General features: G+C 47.9%; 1 protein-coding gene across 3 annotated transcripts in view; it reads left to right on the top strand.

Annotated features, from left to right (window-relative positions):
• Window positions 1–16442, top strand: part of Usp30 (ubiquitin specific peptidase 30) — a 38618-nt gene extending 22176 nt beyond the window's left edge. For all 3 annotated transcript variants that reach the window (XM_090320324.1, XM_090320323.1, XM_090320325.1), the window contains 10 exons: window positions 2605–2708; window positions 4164–4262; window positions 4852–4894; window positions 6099–6193; window positions 10543–10602; window positions 11034–11120; window positions 11841–11921; window positions 12019–12238; window positions 15237–15357; window positions 15766–16442. In XM_090320324.1, the coding sequence (XP_090176450.1) occupies window positions 2605–2708; window positions 4164–4262; window positions 4852–4894; window positions 6099–6193; window positions 10543–10602; window positions 11034–11120; window positions 11841–11921; window positions 12019–12238; window positions 15237–15357; window positions 15766–16030 (1175 nt within the window). In that variant the 3' untranslated portion in view covers window positions 16031–16442. The remainder of the gene's footprint in view (window positions 1–2604; window positions 2709–4163; window positions 4263–4851; window positions 4895–6098; window positions 6194–10542; window positions 10603–11033; window positions 11121–11840; window positions 11922–12018; window positions 12239–15236; window positions 15358–15765) is intronic.
• Window positions 16443–16452: the final 10 nt, after the last annotated feature.

The following is a 16452-nucleotide window of genomic DNA, read 5'->3' as shown; positions in this document are numbered from 1 at the left end:
TTGCCAGTCCTGGGGCTTGAACTCAGGGCCTGAGCAAGGTCCTTGGGCTTTTCCCTTAAGGCCAGCACTCTGCCACTGGAGCCACAGCACCAATTCTGGCTTTTTCTAAGTATGGAGTACTGAGGAATCGAACCTGGGTCTTTGTGCATGGTAGGCAAGCACTCTACCACTAGGCCAAACTCTTGGCCCTCAAACAGGTATTTTTAAAAAATCAAATGTGGAACTGTTTAAAAGATGGCTCATTTAATAACAATGTTATTTTTAAAAATGGGGGGAATTTTAAGAAGCAATTTGATTGTAAAAAGTATTCTGGTTTAGGGGGAGAGAAGTGTGGTTCAGCCATAGAGCACTTGCCTAGCAAGTTTGCAGCTCTGAGTTCAAACCCCAGTAATGCCAAAAAAAAAAAAAATCCAAAACAAAACACTATTTATTTTCTTTCTTTCATTTTCTTTCTTTTCTTTTTTTCTTTTTCTTTTTTTTTTTTTGCCAGTCCTGGGGCTTGAACTCATGGCCTGGGCACTGTCCCCTGAGCTTCCTTGTACTCAAGGCTAGTGCTCTATCACTTGCACTACAGTGTTACTTCTGGCTTTTTTTTTTTTTTTTGCCAGTCCTGGGCTTGAGCTCAGGGCCTGAGCACTGTCCTTGGACTTTCTCAAGGCTAGGGCTCTACCACTTGAGCCTCAGCACCACTTCCGGCTTTTTTTCTATGTATGTGGTACCGAGGAATGGAACCCGGGTCTTCATGCATGCTAGGCAAGCACTTTAACCACTAGGCCAAACTCCTGGCCCACTTCTGGCTTTTTATGAGTAGTTTATTGAAGGTAAGTGACTCACAGACTTTTCTTCTGGGCTGGCTTCAAACTATGATCCTCACATCTCAGTCTTCTGAGTAGCTAGGATGACAGATGTGAGCCACCAGTGCCCGGCTCTGATTTCAAACACAAAATGCCTTCACATGGGAAAGAGGTCACTCACAAAAGAAGAAATACAGATTTCTGACAACCAGGCCAGTGTTTTAGTGGCCGTCAGGGAACAAATATAACTCAAATAATTATGTCCTTTCTTCCTGTTGGAAAAGATTAAATATCAGGTTCACATGCTGCCAGCTGTTGGACATATTGCACCCACTGGTGAGGCTGAGACTTAGTGCAGTCTTTCTAGAAAACACTATAGGCTTGCCCCATGAGAGCTGACAAAACTCTCTTCCCTGTCTGGTAGTCTGTGGGAGCAGATAGACAACATTCGTACTATGACTTAGACTAGGAAAGTGGAGTCCGAGAGGAAACAGCAGAATACTGTTCAAACTGGGCGAGGTGGCTCACGCCTGTAATCCTAGCTATTCAGGAGGCTGAGATCTGAGGATTTTGATTCAAAGCCAGCCCAGGCACAAAAGTCCATGAGACTAATCTCTAATCACTAGAAAACAGGATGTGGAGCTGTGGCTCAAGGGGTAGAGTGGTAGCCTTGAACTGAAGAGCTCTGAGACAGCACCCAAGGTTCAAACCCCATGACCCCCCCCACACACAAAATACTGATTGCCCACCTTGGGGAGTCACAATATACATTGGCTTAAAATCAGAAGTCTTTCCTAGACGCTGGTGCATCGTGCTGACAATCCCCGCTGCTCATTTGCTCATTCACCATCGGCACTTCTCTCTCTCTTTTTTTTATTGTAATTAATAAAGAGTTACACTTACATTAGCCAGATAGAAGATGCATTACTTCGCAAACATTGATACCCCCTTCTCATGTTCAGCACCTCTCTTTCATGAAGAAGTGTCCATTGGGGCTTTTCTCCTCTTGAGCTGGATTGTTTGGAGCTTTATTGATAGTTTATAGCAACTCTTCTGTCTAGCTATTAAGGATTTGCAAACCTCATTCACTTTTTTTTTTTTGGCCAGTCAATGCTAGGGCTTGAACACAGGACCTTGTTGGTCACTGTCCTTGGGCTTTCTCAAGGTTAGAATTCTACCACTTGAACCATAGCACCACTTCCACTTCCAGCTTTTTCTGTGTATGTGGTCCCAAGGAATCAAACCCAGGACTTTGTACATGCTAAGCAAGCTGGCTGCCACTAGGTCACACTGCCAGCCTTCTACTTTTCTGATTGAAAAATAAAACATTCAGCAGACCCTGCTGGCTGCCCCATGAAGCTAACACCCTGTGCTGGGATCATCAGGGTAAAAACACAAGCAGAGTGTGAGTTAGCCATGGGAGCGGACTGGGGGGCTGCAGTTAGGCACTGAGATGGGAGGCCCTTTGACCTTGAGGATTATGAATTCAAATCATTTTACTCAATCATTTTATTCAACATGAATCTGCAAGCGGTACATTTGTGTTGATGGTACTTTGAAGATCCCGAAATCAGTTACTTCATTTGGATGCTTCAGTTTCATAAAAGATGAGATTCATTCAGTAAACATTCAGTGCTAGAGGAACTACCAAGCATTTTCTCAGGCTGCCAAGAATTCTGAGGGAGGGGACTCCACAGTGGACCTTACAGTTACTCCATTTCAGTGAGCTTTGCTAGGATGCACTGCACTGGCGTTCTGCTCAGTTTTGCAGGTGGCTTTTAAGTTATTGTCTTGCCTCTTTTGTGTCCAGCTTTGTCCTGCCAGGAAGTCACTGAGGATGAGGTCTTGGATGCAAGCTGCTTGCTGGATGTCTTAAGAATGTACAGGTGGCAGATCTCGTCTTTTGAAGAACAGGTGAGCCAAACAGGCAGCAAGTTGAACTTGGAAACTCTCTCTTGACATGACTAAGGGCCAGATCTCACAACTATCTGGCCTGTGACATTTTTTGGCATATGTGCTGGTGTCCCAACCCAGGTCTAGAGCATACTAGGCAAGAGCTCTGCCTTCTAGCTACATCCCCAGCTTTCAGTGTCAGTGCTCTGGTTCCAGAGTACTGTCCTGCCAAACTGAAGGGAGGTAACGTGGCTGAGAACCACCCAGCAGAGACACTGGAGAACCCTGGGCACGGCTGAGGCTTTCTGGCAGAGCCTCATCCGAGTTGGGCCTTACAGATGTATCTCTTTGTCATGTGGTCCAGCAGTGCCGTGTGTGTGTGTGTGTGTGTGTGTGTGTGTTTGAGCATACCAAGGGACACAAATAGGCACTTGTCCTCTCTTGTTCCGAGCAGGATCATACACAAAAGCCAGTGCATGCGTCCATTGATGCACCAAGAGATACATAGTGGTGGTATGGTGGGTGATAGAACTGCCACCCATGGGCTGGGGAAGGGAAGAAGTTCCCCCTAGCCAGGCTTTTTTGGGGAGGGTGGGGAGAGAAGGGTCACATGTAGCTGGAGAATTGCAAGGAATTTTGGGACATGCCTTGAGAGTTAGGGACATGTCTCAAGAGTTCAGTTTGTGGTAATGACCTGAAATGGCCTACTTCTAGGAGCCTATAATTACTGGCTCCACCAGGTGTAGCCTGTACAGAGGACTCAGGGGCAGGACACCTGAGGAGTGGGTGTGGGAGTGGGATTTCTCATTCCAGCCAGGCTTTTATAGAATGCCATATTGTGCAGCCTTAACAAAGAAGCAAGTCTGGGGGTGTGCCTTAAATGGTACAGTGCTTAAGTGGTGGTAGTGACCTAGGAAGCTCGAAGCCGAGGAGTGCTGAAAATGGGTGTGGAGACAAGAGCCAGTCACAAAAGGACGAATTCTATGTGGTTCCCCCCACATGGGGGATGGGAATGGGGCTGGAGTTGTTGAAGTTCTCAGGACAGAAGATGGGGCTGTGGTTGGTGGGAGGGGCGGGAGATGAGGATTCTGATCTGGGTCCCTTGCAGTTTTGGAGGTGGGTGGTGGTAATGGCCGCATGGGGATATAATGGAGACAAGACCTCTCATCCAACCTTAGAACAGCTAAGCAGATGGCATTGCCGTGGATGTGCTTTGCCACAGTTTTGAGGGGAAGAGTTCCTTTGCAGTGAGGTAAGTTGAGGGCATAAAGCTTGGCGCCATCTCAGTAAAGCTGACGAGGGCTCAGTGCGCTCGTGTGAGGCGGCCTCCCTCTGTCCTCCAGGGCCCTGGCTTGAGGATGTAAGTCTCTCCTGAAAATGTCTTGTCCAGTAAAGATTGCAAATTCTGCCCTGCTTAACAATCAGAGGGCAGGGGAGTCCTGCCTGTCCTTGTGTCATCCGGCCTCCCGTTCACAGGATGCCCACGAATTATTCCACGTCATCACCTCGTCGCTGGAAGATGAACGAGACCGTCAGCCGCGGGTCACACATTTGTTTGATGTCCACTCCCTAGAGGTAAACCATATTTCTAGCATGCCAGTCCGTGTGTGTGTGTGTGTGTGTGTGTGTGTAAGTGCAGGCAGTGCAGCCATCCCCTTGTGTGGCTTTAATCGTAAGTGTGAGGTTCACTAGAAACCCAGAGGGGAGATGAAGCTGTGGGCTTGTACATGGCATACTTGGGTAGCCATGTCAGCTCTTCAGCATGACTTCTAGCTAGAGTTTGTGTTGGCTTTGACAAGAACCTAAGTTTTACTTTCTCCTGTAAAGGAGAAAGGGCGGAGAATTGCTGAGTGCGTCCTCTCCTCTTGGGACAATATCACATTAAAGGAGTTTATAACAGTTAACCAGAAAGGGAGGGAAAGAGAGCAGAGACAGGTATTCCTTTCTGGAATTGAATCACACTGCCTCCTGTTTCTGCTCTCTTTCCCTCCCTTTCTGAGTATACCAGCCAGAAAGAATGCGTAAGGCCACTTTGAGGAACATAGGATTTGTTGGAAGTTGATTTTGAAGGGTGCAGTCAGCCTAGGAACTCAGATTTTGGGTGGTGAGGTCGGGAGAAGAGACAGCAGCGTGGTTTTCAGTCTTTCTCTCTTTATTCCTGCAGCAGTCAGAAGGAATTCCCAAACAAATAACCTGCCGCACAAGAGGTACTCATCTGGGTACTTTTTACATATGTCAATAATTTGCTTGTTTTAAGAAGGTCTTGGGCCAGGAGTTTGGCCTAGTGGTAGAGTGCTTGTCTAGCATGCATGAAGAGCCGGGTTCAATTCCTTGGTACCATATACATAGAAGCCAGAAAAGGTGTTGTGGCTCAAGTGGTAGAGCTCTAGCCTTGAGAAAGCCCAAAGACAGCGCTTGGGTCCTGAGTTCAAACCCTGGGACTGCCAAAAAAAAAAAAAAGAAAAAGAAAAAAACAAACAAACAAGAAGGTCTTGCCAGGCCTTGCTCATGCCTGTAATCCTGCAACTCAGGAGGGTGAGATAGGAGGATCGAGGTTTGAATCCAACCGGAGTAGGAAAGTCTGTGAGATTTATCTTCAATTAACCACCAAAAGTGGCTCTGTGGCTGCAAGTGGTAGAGTGGCTAGCTAAAAAGTTCAAGGGTAGTGCCCAGGCACTGAATTCAAACCCCATGACTGACCAAAAAAAAAGGCTTGGAGGCGTGTTATTTATTTATTGTTTTGTTCTGTTTTTTGAAAAGACTCAATCTGCCTTAAACTATGATGTTTCTGCAAAGGAGCTTTGTGTTTTTGCAAACATCTGTCCAGTTCCAGCTGCTAGCCCTGCCGGTATCTCTGCTTAGACCTAATGTACTGTAGGTGGTTTTCTTTTCACCTCCTTGGGTTTCGACACCCAGAGGGAGCTTGTGAGCTGAGTTAGCTACGCCCTCAAGCATTTAACCTTGAGCAGCTTTCACCACAGATCTGAGCTCTCCTGGACACAATGCAATACACTTGAGTACTTGGTCCTTGTGAGCCATTGTAGTGCTAGGAATCATTTCAGAGGCCACACTGGGTACCAGGCCTTTTGTGGAAGCCTCACCATGCCTCTGCCATGTTGACACTAGAATAATGGGGTATCAGGCCTGAAACTGCCCAGACCTTGTTTCGGAGCCTTAGCTCCTTGACCAGAACTTTCCTACCTGGGGTTCTTCCCATCCCACAGAGGCCATGTGCAAGTTCTAGAGAAGTTTTTACAGTGGGAGAAGGGGTCTGGCAGATGTCAGTGAGAGCTTTGCAAGCATGCGGTTGTCTAAGGACAGGGTCCTGCTGTAAACTGGAAAGGAAAGTTAGCTTTTGAGGTTGGTATCAAATGTCTAAACATAGCGTCTCACAAGCGCTTTGCCTTCCAGGGTCCCCTCAGCCCACATCCAGTCACTGGAAGTCCCAGCATCCTTTTCACGGGAGACTCACTAGCAACATGGTCTGCAAACACTGTGAGCACCAGGTAACTGCACCCTGTCCCGGCTGCCACAGCTCTGCCAGTCAGGATCCAGGGCGGGACCTGCACGCACATGCACTCTGACCTTGGTGATGGCCTGGGCTGTGCCCACCTGGTGGACTCTGTGTCCCTGTGGTCAGCGCCACCATTTCCCTGGAACTCGAGACGGCCCTTTCACCCCAGGAGCAACAAGCAAGATTTTGAGTTGAAGGTTGAGTTTATACTCAACCTAGTGACTGGGATTTTTCAAATGTGTATTTGATATTTTAAAATATTTTGTTTTGGGTGCTGGTGGCGCATGCTTGTAATCCTAATTACTCAGGAGGTGGATAGCCTGGGTGGAGACCTTCATGAGAGCCCATTGCCAGTTCATCAGCAAAAAGGAAACCAGACTGGAGGCATGGCTCAAACAGGAGAATGCCAGCTTTGAGAGAGCACAAAACTCTGAGTTCTAGCCCCAATATCGGCAAAAATAAAGCAATTAAAAAAAATTGTGGGCTGGGAATGTGGTTTAGTGGTAATGTGCTTGCCTAGCATACGTGAAGCCCTGGGTTCAGTTCTTGTGTTCAATACCGCATAAACAGAAAAACCTAGAGTGCTAGCCTTGAGCAAAAGAAGCTCAGGGACAGTACGCAGGCCCTGAGTTCAAGTCCCAGGGCTGGCAGAAAAAAAATTGTGTGTGTGTATGTGTGTGCGCACACATGTGTGTGCTCCTGCACACATGCCCACCAATCTTGGGGCTTGAACTCAGAGCCTAGATGCTATCCCTGAGCTCCTCTGCTTCTACCAGTTGAGCCACAGTTCCACTCTAGCTTTTGGTGGGTATTGGAGATAAGCGTCTCATGGACTTTTCTGCCCTGTCTGGCCTTGAACCATGATCCTCAGCTTTCAACCTCTTGAATAGCTAGACTTTTAGGTGTGCGCCACTAGCACCTGGCTTTTTAAACACTTTTGAGGTCAGGTCCTGCTGTGTAGACTAGTCTGGCCTTAACTCAAAATCCTGTCTCAGCCCCCTAGCAGTGCTGGATTATATGTAGTATCACCACATTGCTAAAATAATGTGCCATGGGAAAATTTCAACATAACACAAGTAGTAATTTTGCAATGTCACGTGAATCCATTTTAGAACATTTCCCCCACTGTCCCACGAAAAACCCCCACGTCCATCTGCCATCTCCCTATTCTCTGGCCCTCACCCCTGAGCAGTCATTCTTGTGCTCATATCTCAGTGGGCTTTCCTGACCTGGACTCTTCCTATAGTTAAATCCTACCGCATGCAGCCTTTCATGTTGGCTTCTTTGGCTTAGTGTAAGGTTTTTTGATTCCCGTGCGTGTGTGGCAGCCTGCAGTGGCTCTTAACTCCATACAGAAACCACGGGAACAATGCGTACTAAAACTGTGAGTCCTACACAGCTTGCCTACCATCTGTGGACACATCAACATGGTTTCCACTTGGGTACAAGGGATTTTTTTTGTTTGTTTTGCTTTGTTTTTGTGTCAGTCCTGGGGCTTGAACTCGGCCTGGGCACTGTCCCTGAGTTCTTTTGCTCAAGGCTAGAACTCTACTACTTTGAGCCACAGCACCACTTCCAGTTTTCTGATGGTTAACTGGAGATAAGAGTCTCACAGATTTCCTTGCCTTGGTTGGCTTTGAACCATGATCCTCAAATCTCAGCCTCCTGAGTAGCTAGCATTACAGCTTTGAGCCGTCAGTACCTAGTTTCTCCATAACTTTCCTCCCCAACCTTTTTTTTTCCTTATTATTATTTATTTTTCCAGTTCTGGGGCTTGAACTCAGGGCCTGAATACTATCCCTGAGATTTCTCAAGACTAGCCCTCTACCACTTGAGCTTTTTCTATATATGTGGTACTGAGGAATCAAACTTGGGTCTTTATGCATGCTAGGCAAGCACTTTACCACAAGGGCAAACTCCCAGCCCTACTTTTTTTTTTTTTTAATTGAGGTCTAAGTGACAGACAGAAGATGCATATAGTTAAGATGTGCAGAGTAATTATTTAATGCATGTGTGCATATGCATAAGCATGCAAATGAGCATACTCATCTCCTCATGAAGTCCCCTTTGTCTTAGATCATTGGGGACCCTGTGCCATTTTACTTTGTTCCTAGACTTTGGTCATTTCATGGACCTACCTTCAAGTTCACTGGCTCTTTATATCTCCAATCTCCTTTTAGTTACTATGCTTTTGTGAAATTTCTGTTATTTATTTATTGGTAGTGTTGGGGTTTAATTCAGACCCTGCACTTGCCAGGCAGGCACTCTTGTGCTTACTTAGACCTTTTCCCTTTAGTTACATTTGCAATAGGGTCTCACTTTTATACTCAAATCAGCCTGGACAGTAGTCTTCCTATTTTTGCTTCCTGTTTTCCTGAGATCACAAATGCATGCTGTCCTGCCCATCCTTTATAAGTTCAAATGGGATATCTTGTACTTTTGCCCAGTCTGGCCTTAAACCATGATCCTTGTGATTTCCATCTCCCAAGTCCATTTCTTCCTTTTTAATAATTTTTCTGCTGAGACTCTCCATTCGTCCATGTACTATGTGAGTATATGTTTCCCTTCAGTCCTTGAGCAGAACCTGTGTGCTCATATATCCTCCCGGTCATTTCTTTGCCCTTCACCATGTCCTCTTCTTTTCTAATGATTAATGTCGTAGTAATAGTATTGGATTCTCTGTTTCTCTGAAGGAAAATGGGTTTGTTCTGGAAGCCTCTTAATTTCCCTGGGCTCAAATTCTGAACCCTATCTCCCTTCCTTTGGACATCAGAATGTCTGTTCACTTGTACCTTCTAGCTGCTACCTCGTAGCCCCCCCTGAAGGCATCCCTGAGCATGCTCAGTTCTGCCATCAGCCCTGAAGTTGGGCAGTCCAAACACAATTTGGGAGCTCATTGACCACCCCTCCTCTACCCTCTTCCCCCCCACAGACACTTGGAGATTGCCCAAGTAAGTCTCCGCTAGCCCTCACCTTCCATTCCTGTGCAAGGGCTGCTTTAAACTACCCATCTCTGTGTAGAGTCGGCAAAAATGCCAGACAGGCAAGTCTCACCTACGGAGTCCGTGGGTTTTGGTTTTATTTTAATCTGAATTGAATTGACTTCAATTTTTACCTTCTTTTGGTAGTTCCAGTCATTCGAATACTTTTGTTTAGTTTCAGTCCGATGTATCATTCTTAACTTGAGAGAGGGCAAACCTGGGGCCAGGAGTTTGGCCTAGAGGCAGAGTGCTTGCCTAGCTTGCATGAAGACCCGGGTTCAATTCCTTGGTACCACATACATAGAAAAGGCTGGAAGTGGTGCTGTGGATCAAGTGGTAGAGCTCTGGCCTTGAGAAAGTCCACGGACAGTGCTCAGACCCTAAATTCAAGCAGAGAGAGAGAGAGAGAGAGAGAGAGAGAGAGAGAGAGAGAGAGAGAGAGAGAGAGCGAGAGCGAGAGCGAGAGCGAGAGCGAGAGAGAGAGAGAGAGAGAGAGAGAGGGAGAGGGAGGGAGAGGGCGAGCGCAAACCTAAACTGCTATGCCATTACCAGAAGCAAAAATGCTGTTTCTTTCATCTGCTTTTTGGTAATTAGTGATAAACCATAAACATGTTTTTTTTTTTTTTTTGGCTGGTCCTAAGGCTTGAACTCAGGGCCTGGACACTGTCCTTGGGCTTTCTCAAGGCTAGCGCTTTACCATTTGAGCCACAGTACCACTTCTGGCTTTTTCTGTGTATGTGGTACTGAGGAATTGAACCCAGGTCTTTGCGCATGCTAGGTAGGCACTTTACTAGGCCACACTCTTGGCCACTACACCATGAACATTTTGCCATGTAATCAGCTTTCTACTATATTAACTCAATGAGCTTAGTTCACTCTGTGGGCATGCTATTGTATAGTTTATCATTCATTCTCGAGGTGTTCCGAGTCTTAAAAATCATCATGCTGTGATAACAGTTCTTGTAGTTTTGCCCATGATTATTGCCACAAGATCAAAACTCCAACCCTGCTCATCAGGATTTTCCTTGCTTTCCTTTAGTATTGTAACTGCAAGTTTCAAAACTTTGGAAACTTTTTTGTTTTTGCCAGTCCTGGGGCTTGAACTCAGGGCCTGTGTACTGTCCTTGAGCTTATTTTGCTTAAGGCTAACACTCTACCACTTGAGCCACAGTGCCTCTTCTGGCTTTTTCTGTGTATGTGGTGCTGAGAAATCCAACCCAGATCTTCATGCACAATAAGCAAGCACTCTACCACTAAGCCACATTCCCAGCCCCTTATGTTTTATTAGTTTTTATAGATACACATCTTCTCTTCCATATGTTGTGTTGAACCTAAGTGCCTTCTGGACTTTCTGTTTCAGAGTCCTGTTCGCTTTGACACCTTTGATAGCCTTTCACTCAGCATTCCAGCTGCCACCTGGGTACGTACCAATCTCGGGCTTATTTAGGGACTGCCATGGACACAGTTCAGTCCAAAAGGCCTCAGAGGCGTTTTGTGTACTCCAGGGACTGTGTGTCTTTCAGGTGGTGGTTAGGGTCCCATCTTACCCATAGTCTGTGGTTCCATGCCTGCTTACGGGTGGGTGATTTTTCTCATGTTGCACACGTTTTTCAGCACACGCACACACACACACACACACACACACACACAACCTCAAACTCGATGTAGAAGTCCACAGTTGCTTTCAGTGGCAGTGTGGGTGCCTCCGTGCAGCAGCCTTGGGTGCTGTGTGTGATGTGCATGGCCTCTTTACTCCAGGATTAAGGTGTGGCACCCCCCTCCCTCCCCCCTCCCCGGCTGACAGCTTCCATGAAGCTGTCCTTTGAGTTGTTGCCCCCTCTCCCGCTACAGGGTCACCCGCTGACGCTGGACCACTGCCTCCATCACTTCATCTCCTCCGAGTCTGTGCGGGACGTTGTCTGTGACAACTGCACAAAGGTACGCCATGGCTGCTGCTGCTCCGCCCACTGTGGGTGTGGGGCCAGGGCCTCAGCCACCGACATCCCCACCCCAGCCTTGCTAGGTTTTTGTGTAAAGACTTTCACACGGATCTTCCCTCTCTCAATTTGCTCCATCCCCACCATTCCTGTTTGTCTCACCCGCTCTTCCCCTTCCATAACTGAAACTCACTCTCTCCATCAAGAAGGAACGATGAGCATAGATTTTTGTTTCTTTTTGCCAGTCCTGGGGCTTGATCTCAGGGCCTGGGCACTGTCCTTGGACACTTTTTGCTCAAGGTTAGTGCTCTGCCACAGCACTACTTGAGCCACAGCACCACTTCTGGCTTTTTCTGTGTATTTGGTTCCCGGGAATGGAACCCAGGGCTTCATGCACGCTAGGCAAGCACTCTACCACTAGACCACACTCCTGGCCCCAGCGTGAATGTTTGAAGACCGAAAACAAAATAGATGACATACTGATAGTTTCAGTATTGATTCTTTGCTTTCCTCTCCCTCCATGGTGACTGTTATTTGACAAAGGTGAATCAGTGAAAACAGCTCACAAGCAATGGGTTGGTTTCAGCAGGTAGAGTTGGCTTTAGCAGGTAATGGGCCAAGTGCCAGTGAAATGTAGGTGTAACATTAGCCCGCCGTGGCACGCCCCTAGCTGCCCTGCTTCAGAAATTCCTGCAGAGAAATCCTGTTGTTTGTATTTCAGATCGAAGCAAAAGGAACGTTGAATGGGGAGAAGGTGGAACACCAGAGGACCACGTTTGTTAAACAGTTAAAGCTAGGGAAGGTGAGCTGATGCCCACCACACTCCCGATGGGCCTGTCGGGAGGGTGCCGCTTGTTCCTGAGACTCTGGGCTCTTTCTGTTCCCCCCTCCACCTGCAGCTCCCCCAGTGCCTGTGCATCCATCTGCAGCGGCTCAGCTGGTCCAGCCACGGCACACCCCTCAAGCGCCACGAGCATGTGCAGTTTAATGAGTTTCTGATGATGGACATCTACAAGTACCGCCTCCTGGGACACAAACCCAGTCTGCACAGCCCCAAAGCCAAGGAGAACCCAGGGCCTGCGCTGGAACTGCAGGATGGGCTGGCGGCCCCCAAGCCAGGTGCTGCCTGCTGCCTGGCTGATGCTTCAGCATAGAGAGCAGGGGTTTGTTTTGGCACAGCTCCTTATGCCACGAGCACAGTGTGGCACCGGGAGTTTACACAGGCTACTTGAAGTGACCACTTGAGTTCTTAGGAAGGGCTGGTTTACTGGTGTGTAAGAGGTAGGGTTGTATTATTTTTCTTCTCTTCTCTTTTCTTGTGTGGGTCATGGGGCTTGAACCCTGGGCCTGGGCACTGTCCCTGAGCTCTTCAGCTCAAGGCTATACCCCTTGAGCCACTGCGCCTGGCTAAATAAATGTTTTGTTTGAATTTTTTTTTCCAGTCTTGGGTCTTCTGAATTGCTAGGATTACAGGCATGAGCCACCAGTGCCAGTTTTACCATGACTGCTTGAAGAGGTTAAAATTATATAGTTTGGAGAGCTATAGTTTTAAAAACTGCAGTTCAGCTGTGCACGGTAGCTCACACCTGTAATCCTAGCTACTTAGGAGACAGATCTGAGACCTGAGGATTGTGGTTCAAAGCCAGCCCAGGCACTAAAGTTCCCATGAGACTCTTATCTCCAATTAACCACTAGAAAAACCGGAAGTGGTGCTGTGGTTCAAGGGGTAAGGCGGTAGCCTTACCTGAAGAGCTCAGGGACAGTGTCCAGGCAGAGTTCAAGCCCTACAACCAACCAAAAAAAAAAAATGCAGTTCAGATGAAACACTGGAGACAGTTCATTCACCGCATTCCAAGGAATTTTCTCTCTTTCTTTTGAGAACTTCATCCCACTTACAGAAGAAATATGGGAGGAAAAGTAGTGGCCGACTATCACTGAACATTGACAAGGCTTTTTTGGCTGTGTGGATGTGTGCTGGTACTGTGGCTGGACCTCAGGGATTAGTGTTCTCACTCTGCTTGCTTGCCTTTGAACAAGCAAGTCTGGCCTTTTGCTGGTTAATTGGAGATGGAGTCTTAGATTTCCCCCCCTCCCCAGGCTGGCTTCAAATGTAGGTCCTGTGATTGGAACCTCCTGAGTAGCTGCGGTTCCCGGTGTGAGCCGCCAGCACCTGGCTTTGATGTGGCTTCTTTGCTGAATTACTGATCCATCTCATTCCATTGTCATCCTCACCTAGGGTTTGTTGTTAGTGGGGTCCCAGTTTTGTCCTTCCTCAGTCTACTGATTGAACAAGCAAGACAGATGACAAATGGAAGATTTGGCCAGGATTGTGAAGTTTTAAAGCTAGCATACATGACACGCTGTGACCCCTTAGAACTTATAGATGAGGAACACGTTCTGCCTTGTGGGTGAGTCAGGATGGCTTCCCTGTGCCCGCTTCTGTCCTGATCTGGTGTCCCTGACCCCTCCAGGTGTCATGGCCCCTCCAAGTGCATGGCCTGGCCTCACAGCATTCAGGGAGACTGCATTTGCTCTTTCTCATCGTCATTAGGTTACCATGGGAACAGTTGCGCTGGGTAGGCATGGGGTGAGGAAGGGAGTTAGTGCTTGGCTCTTATTTTAAACGTAGGACCCCTCACCCTGGTTTCCTCCTTTCCTAGGCTTGGGTACAGATCTGCTAATGATCCAAACACGGTGCAGGCAAAGGGTGACTTATTTGGTTTGTGAGGCCCCAGGTGTGAGGACGGAAAGGAAGAGTATGTGGATATCACCTTACTTTTAAAAACAGTTTTCTGCTGGGCACCGTGGCTCCCGCCTGTAATCCTAACTACTCAGAAGGCCTTATAAGATCTGAGCATCTTGGTTCAAAGCCAGTCGGGCACTAAAATCCTTGAGACCCTTATCTCCAGTTAACCACCAGAAAACCAGAAGTGGTGCTGTGGCTCAAGGGGTAGGGCAGTAGCCTTGAGCTGAAGAGCTCAGGGATAGCACCCAGGCCCAGAATTCAAGTCCCATGACCAATGATTGGGCCTTGGCCAGGCAAGTCAAACGCTCTATCATAAAGCTGTGTCCCCAACCTTTGGTTTTTGGGGTGTCACCGTAACTCAAGCTGGCCTTAAACTCACTATGTAGCCCAAGATCTCATGAGTTCTGGGATTACAGGCACGTGCCACCACGCCTGGTTTGCCTTTCATTCTGCCTATGATCTTAAAGGTTTGCTTGTTGTTGAACACTGGTATTCCCTAGCAAGCTGATAGAATGTCTGGGAATGTGGCTTACCAGTAGAGTGCTTGCCTAGCATAGCACTAGGATTGATTCCTCAGTACCACATTCACAGAAAAAGCTGGAAGTGGCACTGTGGCTCGAGTGGTAGAATGCTAGCCTTGAGCAAAAGCAGCTCAGAATTACAGAGATGGTCCATCAGCGTTTCTCAACTGGGGCAGTGAGGAGTGCTGGGGACTGTTCAGTGTTGGGTGTCTCCTGGGAAAGGAGGACCACGGGTGCTACCGGACACCCTCACTGCACAGTTCCCCCAGTGAAGCCAGGTAAGGAGCTGCCACTCAGACTCCTCACTCCAGAGTCACCAGCAGCGAGTGCAGGGACTGAGGGCATGGTGGGGTGGTCAGGGCACAGCAGGGCCGGGGCCAGATGCTCTTTTTTTTTTTTTAAATCATTTAAATAGTTGGGACCAAATGGGAATTTTGGTAATCAATGTACTCTAACAGGAATCTTCTCTCTGCAGTTTTATGGAGAGTTCATTTTCAGGATAATACCATGTGTTTGGTGGATGCTGGGGGCTCACATCTGAGATCCTAGCTACTCAGGAGGCTGAGATCTAAGGATTGTGGTCTGAAGCCAGCCCAGGCAGCCAAGTTCATGAGTTTCTTATGTATCTCCAAGTAACCACCAAAGGGGGAAAAAAAAAGAGCCAGAAGTGGAGCTGTATCACAAGGGATAGAACATTAGCTTGAAGCATAAAAGTTCAGGGATAGCACCCAGACCCTGAGTTCAAGCCCTAGGCCTGGCACAGAAAAATAAAAAAAAAACATAAACCCCACGTTTGTTCACCCAGAGTCACTGCTAAATGTTCACTGATTCAGATCTTTTTCTCTTGCAGTTCTGAACCAGCCAGGGGCCGCCAAAACCCAAATTTTTATGAATGGCGCCTGCTCCCCATCTTTATTGCCAGCCCTGCCACCCCCAGTGCCCTTCCCTCTCCCAGTGGTTCCTGACTACAGGTAAGCCACTGCTTGGGGCAGTCTCCATTCCCTGGGCATCCAGGACAGTACTTTTCACCAAAGCTTTTCACCAAAGCACACCAATGAAAATTTAGACCCACTATTTATTACACATAGCTCAAGATGGAAATAACAGTAAGAATTAGCAACGTATACTGAACATGCATATATACATAAAGCACAAAGAAAAAATTCAGCTTTTTGGACTTAGGCAGATCTTCAGCAGTCTGCTGTGTAGTGGGGTGTGTACATACAAGCTGTATACTGCACACAGATGCCTGTGGAAGGGCGGGGCGTGGTTAGGTAGCATGCTGGGTGGGCTCTGGGGTGTGAGACGTGTAGGGTGGGTTAGTTTTGTCCGCAAGGCCTTGTGTTCAGCACCCCTGGGCATTTGTTCCCACCCTTCAGCTCCTCCACTTACCTCTTCCGGCTGATGGCGGTTGTCGTCCACCACGGAGACATGCACTCTGGACATTTTGTCACCTACCGTCGGTCTCCACCTTCAGCCAAGAATCCACTGTCCACCAGCAACCAGTGGCTGTGGATTTCTGACGACACGGTCCGCAAGGCCAGCCTGCAGGAGGTCCTGTCCTCCAGCGCCTACCTGCTGTTCTACGAGCGCGTCCTGTCCCGGATACAGCAGCAGGGGCAGGAGTACAGGTCTGAGGAGTGACTTCCCCAGCCCCGAGCCATGGCCCAGGGCACGGTCCCACACTGTGCAGGACAAAAGTAAAGGCATGCCATGTGTGGCCACGTGCATGCGTGTGCGCACGGCCCCCGTAGACCCTCAGCCTTCTGTGTGTTGGAAGGGCAGCGCCACGTGGGAGCCAGTCGGAAGCAACTCCACCTGGGCGCATGCGTGCGTACGTGCAGTGTGTCTTTCATGCGTCTAATACAGGTAAATGAAGACCCGGATTCCGGAAGCCACCTTTTCTATATTGTAACCTGCAGGTGTCCACAGAGAGGAGTTGCCTCTGTGTCACCTTTGGCTGTCAGCATAGATCCCTTATTTTTAATAAGTAGGCCCATACAAATTGTTGACAAGAAATAGCGAAATTATTAAAGGCAACGATTTAGAAGAAAAAGTGCCTTCCA

The sequence above is a fragment of the Megascapheus bottae genome, chromosome 28, assembly GCF_031878675.1.
Source record: "Megascapheus bottae isolate mThoBot1 chromosome 28, mThoBot2.hap1, whole genome shotgun sequence".
Lineage (NCBI taxonomy): Eukaryota > Metazoa > Chordata > Mammalia > Rodentia > Geomyidae > Megascapheus > Megascapheus bottae.
This window is presented reverse-complemented; position numbering and strand designations above follow the sequence as displayed.